Genomic DNA, 3926 nt, shown 5'->3' with positions numbered 1-3926 from the left:
TGAGCTAGATTATCCTAGAAATCCATGGATCCTACGGGCTTTGACCCAAGACAACATGCTGGAGATGATCTTAATAAGACATACTTAGTGCACATGGTGCTTTACAAAGCGCTTCAAATTTCATTATGTCCATTTTATAGGTAAGGAAACTGAGACTCAGAGAGCCATATGCTCAGGGCCCTCACCCAGAGGGGTTGGAAAAAAACCAAAGCCATGAGTGATCCTACAGAAATCTTGGCCCTGGGGCCTGGGGAACAGTGCCCTTGAACCACAAGGGGCCAGGCAGAGGCTGTTTCGGGGGAGGGATTAGGAGTCCCCCTGCTCTTATGCCACAGCTGCCAGAGGCTGGGGACAGAGAGGACTGGTGGGAGGGAGATGGGTGGACCCAGGCCCCTCCTTACCTTACACAGGGGACACGCAGATTTTCCCGCACATGCCCCTACAACACTTGAAGTCACTCACGCACTGGCGGTCTGTCTCACAGTGGTTGGGGGGGTTGAGCATCAGACACTGGCCAGTGACCACGGGACACCTGCCAGGCTTCACCCTAACTGGCAAGAGTAGAGTCACAGGTCAAAGATTTTGTGCCTTCTGTACCACCCCTACTTCCTGGATCCAGCCCCAGCCCAGCCCACACAGGGAGAATCATCTCTTCTCTATCCCCATGACCACGTCTTCCTTCCCAAGGCCTCTGTATCCACTCAAGGCAGGATACAGGTCTCCTCTCACATTAGGCACCCCTTCCACATAGGTGATCAGTTGTCCAGTACTGACTGGACAGGTGGCGGCCATCTGCCTGCTTATCTGAATGGCCAGGTGACCACTGCCCAAACAACTGACCTCCGGACACACTGGCTGCTTCACCAACCTGGTGAGTAAATTCCCGTCTGGGTCAGTGTGACTCCCTGGCCAGATGACAAACTTGACTAGACAATTCCTAGAAAGGAGGAGACCTGGCGGGGCCAGCACCCAGTCCTGTCCCCGCAGGTGCTGTGTTCTCAGGCTCGCTCCCTCCCCGTCAGCCCTTGCACCTCCTCACTTGGGTTGAAGATGTTAATGGGGTCTGTGCATCTGAATCCACAAATATCAGAGCAGCATATCTGCCTCTCTGGACACTGCCAGTCACTCTGGCACTCAGGTTCCTCATATCCAAAAAGGCACCGAGAAGATGGTATGAAAGGGCAGGTTCCAGCTTTCAACGCTGTTGAAGAGAATGTCACAAGTTAAGGAAGGAGCTGGGTGCTAAGTAGCCATCATGATTCCTGGAACAAAGCACCACTCCCCAGGGGAGACCCTCACCCAGGTGACTGCCCAAAAAGCCCAGAGGGAAATGCCTGTCTGACCTCCACAAAGAGTGACGGGCTTGAGTAAACCTCACACATGGGCAGATCCTGGAAAAGGGCAGAGGGCTCCCAGCCAAGGTTTCCCAACTCAGGGAAAACAAGGCTCCACAAATTCAAAGAGACAGTCCGGGAGTGAGGGAGATGGAGAAAGACAAACAAAGGTAAATAGAGTCAACAGGACAGGACAGAGCTAGAGCCAGAGGCAGAGACACAGAGACGGAAGGATGGAAACAGAGAGACGAGGAAGAGACAAATGACTGCAGATTCACAGGGTGAAGAGAGAGAGAGCAGTAAGACCAGAGGGAATGGGGCTTGGGCTGACCGGATTCTGGTAAAAGAGCACATCCCAATGCTTGGAAGCCCACACAGAGACCTTGGAGCCCAGATGGACATGAACCCACCCTCAGGGAGGTCTCTTGAAACTAAGCTGAGAGAGCAGAGCCTCTAGAAGGAGACACTCCCCTCCACCAGGAGCCCCCACTTCTGCCCCACAACCAACATTGTGCCAGGGTGGCTTTAACTCACCTGTTCCAACACCTTCTGCAGGCCAAGGTGCCAGGGTTCCCAGGACAAGAAGCACGAGAGGGAAGAGGCTGTTGGACTGCATGATGAGAGGAGGTGTGGCCCTGAAGGTCAACGCCAAACCTCATTATTTATACTTTCACTAATGGGTGTGGCCCCAACAGAAATCCCCCGGCCCCTCCCAGCTGTGATTGCACACACAGGAAGCTAGGTGAGACCAGCAATGCTAATATCAGGGAGACAGCGGCTCTTTCCTGTCCCAAGCAAGACTGGGAGGCTGACAGTAACTGCCAGGGAAGAAATGGAAGAGGCTATTCTGGAAGATGTCACCAGGCTGACAAGGAGGCCATCTCAGTAATGGGCTAGTATCCATAAACCTATAAAGAACTTATCAAAGTCAGCACCCAAACACCAAAAAATCCAGTCAAGAAATGGGCAGAAGATATGAACGGACATTTCTCCAAGGAAGACATCCAAATGGCCAACAGACAGATGAAAAAGTGCTCAACATCACTTGGCATCAGGAAACACAAATCAAAGCCACAATGAGATACCACCTCACACCAGTCAGAATGGCTAAAATTAACAAGTCAGGAAACTACAGATGTTGGTGAGGATGTCGAGAAAGGGGAACCCTCCTACACTGTTGGTGGGAATGCAAGCTGATGCAGCCACTCTGGAAAACAGTGTGGAGGTTCCTCAGGAATAGAATTACCCTACAACCCAGCAATTGTAATACTAGGTATTTATTCAAAGGATACAAATATAGTGATTCAAAGGAGCATATGCACCCCAGTGTTTATAGCAGCAATGTACACAATAGCCAAACTATGGAAAGAGCCCAGATGTCCATTGACAGACGAATGGATAAAGAAGATGTGGGGTGTGTATGTGTGTGTGTGTGTGTGTGTGTGTGAGAGAGAGAGAGAGAGAGAGAGTGTGTGTGTGTGTGTGTGTGTGTGTGTGTGTGTGTGATGGAATATTACTTGGCCATCAAAAAGAATGAAGTCTTGCCATTTGCAACCATGCGTGTAGAACTAGAGGGTATTATGCTAAGTGAAATAAGTCAGTCAGAGAAAGACAAATTATCAGATGATTTCACTCATATGTGGAATTTAGGAAACAAAACAGATGAGCATAAGGGAATGGAAGGAAAAATAAGATGAAAACAGAGAAAGACAAACTGTAAGAGACTTTTAACTCTAGGAAACAAACTGAGAGTTGCTGGAGGGGAGATGGGTGGGTGGATGGGGTCACTGGGGGATGGGCATTAAGGAGGGCTCATGATGGAAGGAGCACTGGGTGTTACATGCAACTGTTGAATCACTAAATTCTACTTCTGAAACTAATGATACAGTATATGTTAATTAAAATGAATTTAAATTTAAAAAAAAAAGAAGGCCATCTCATGTGTCCATGTGAACTGTGAATGTCGTGGAGGCCCCAAGCCCATTAGCTTGGTGGGAGGAGAGGGCAAGAAGAGGCCAGTTGCACAGAAGCTCTTTAGATGCAGAGCTGAAATCACCGATGTGAACTCTCTGCTAAGACCTTGTGCAAGGCCCCCCTAATTCTCACATTCCTGGACTCTCAGGGATTGTGAAACTCACTACTGATTGCTCAAGGCAATTTCCTTCTCAAAAGTTCAAATGACATATCGACATATCAGTCAACCAGCAGATAGTTATTTCCCTGAAACATTGACACCATCCTATCTCCAGTGCCTAGTCCATACCTGACACATGGAAAGTGCTCGCTAACCAACTGTCAAACAGGGGCTCCTGGCCAACTCAGTCGGTGGAGCATGCGATTCCTGATCTCGGGGTTGTGAGTTCAAGCCCCATGATGGGTGTAGAAGTTACGTTAAAAAATTAAAAGTTAAATTAAATTTAAAAAACAGTTATCAAATAAAAAGGGGCAAAAGAAGAACTCCGCCCACAGCAAACCTCTTTGGAGCTCGGTTTTTCCAACTGCATAATGGGAGGTTACTAACAAATCAGCCCCTCTCAGAGAGTTGTGAGATTAAGGGTGTGGAAGAGCTGGAAAAAGGACATTTGAATTATA

The 3926-nt window shown here is 48.7% G+C and overlaps 1 protein-coding gene across 1 annotated transcript; it reads right to left on the bottom strand.

The window, feature by feature from the left end:
- Positions 1 to 402: 402 nt before the first annotated feature.
- On the bottom strand, positions 403 to 1950 carry SLPI (secretory leukocyte peptidase inhibitor; the record flags this gene model as incomplete). Its single annotated transcript, XM_080814738.1, has 3 exons — positions 403 to 551; positions 1040 to 1201; positions 1869 to 1950. The coding sequence occupies 3 exons, from the start codon at positions 1948 to 1950 to the stop codon at positions 403 to 405; spliced, it is 393 nt and encodes a 130-aa protein (XP_080670864.1).
- Positions 1951 to 3926: the final 1976 nt, after the last annotated feature.

Source organism: Martes martes, assembly GCF_963455335.1.
Source record: "Martes martes genome assembly, chromosome: 9".
Lineage (NCBI taxonomy): Eukaryota > Metazoa > Chordata > Mammalia > Carnivora > Mustelidae > Martes > Martes martes.
The sequence above is the reverse complement of the archived record's forward strand: the minus strand, read 5'-3'. Positions and strand labels throughout refer to the sequence as shown.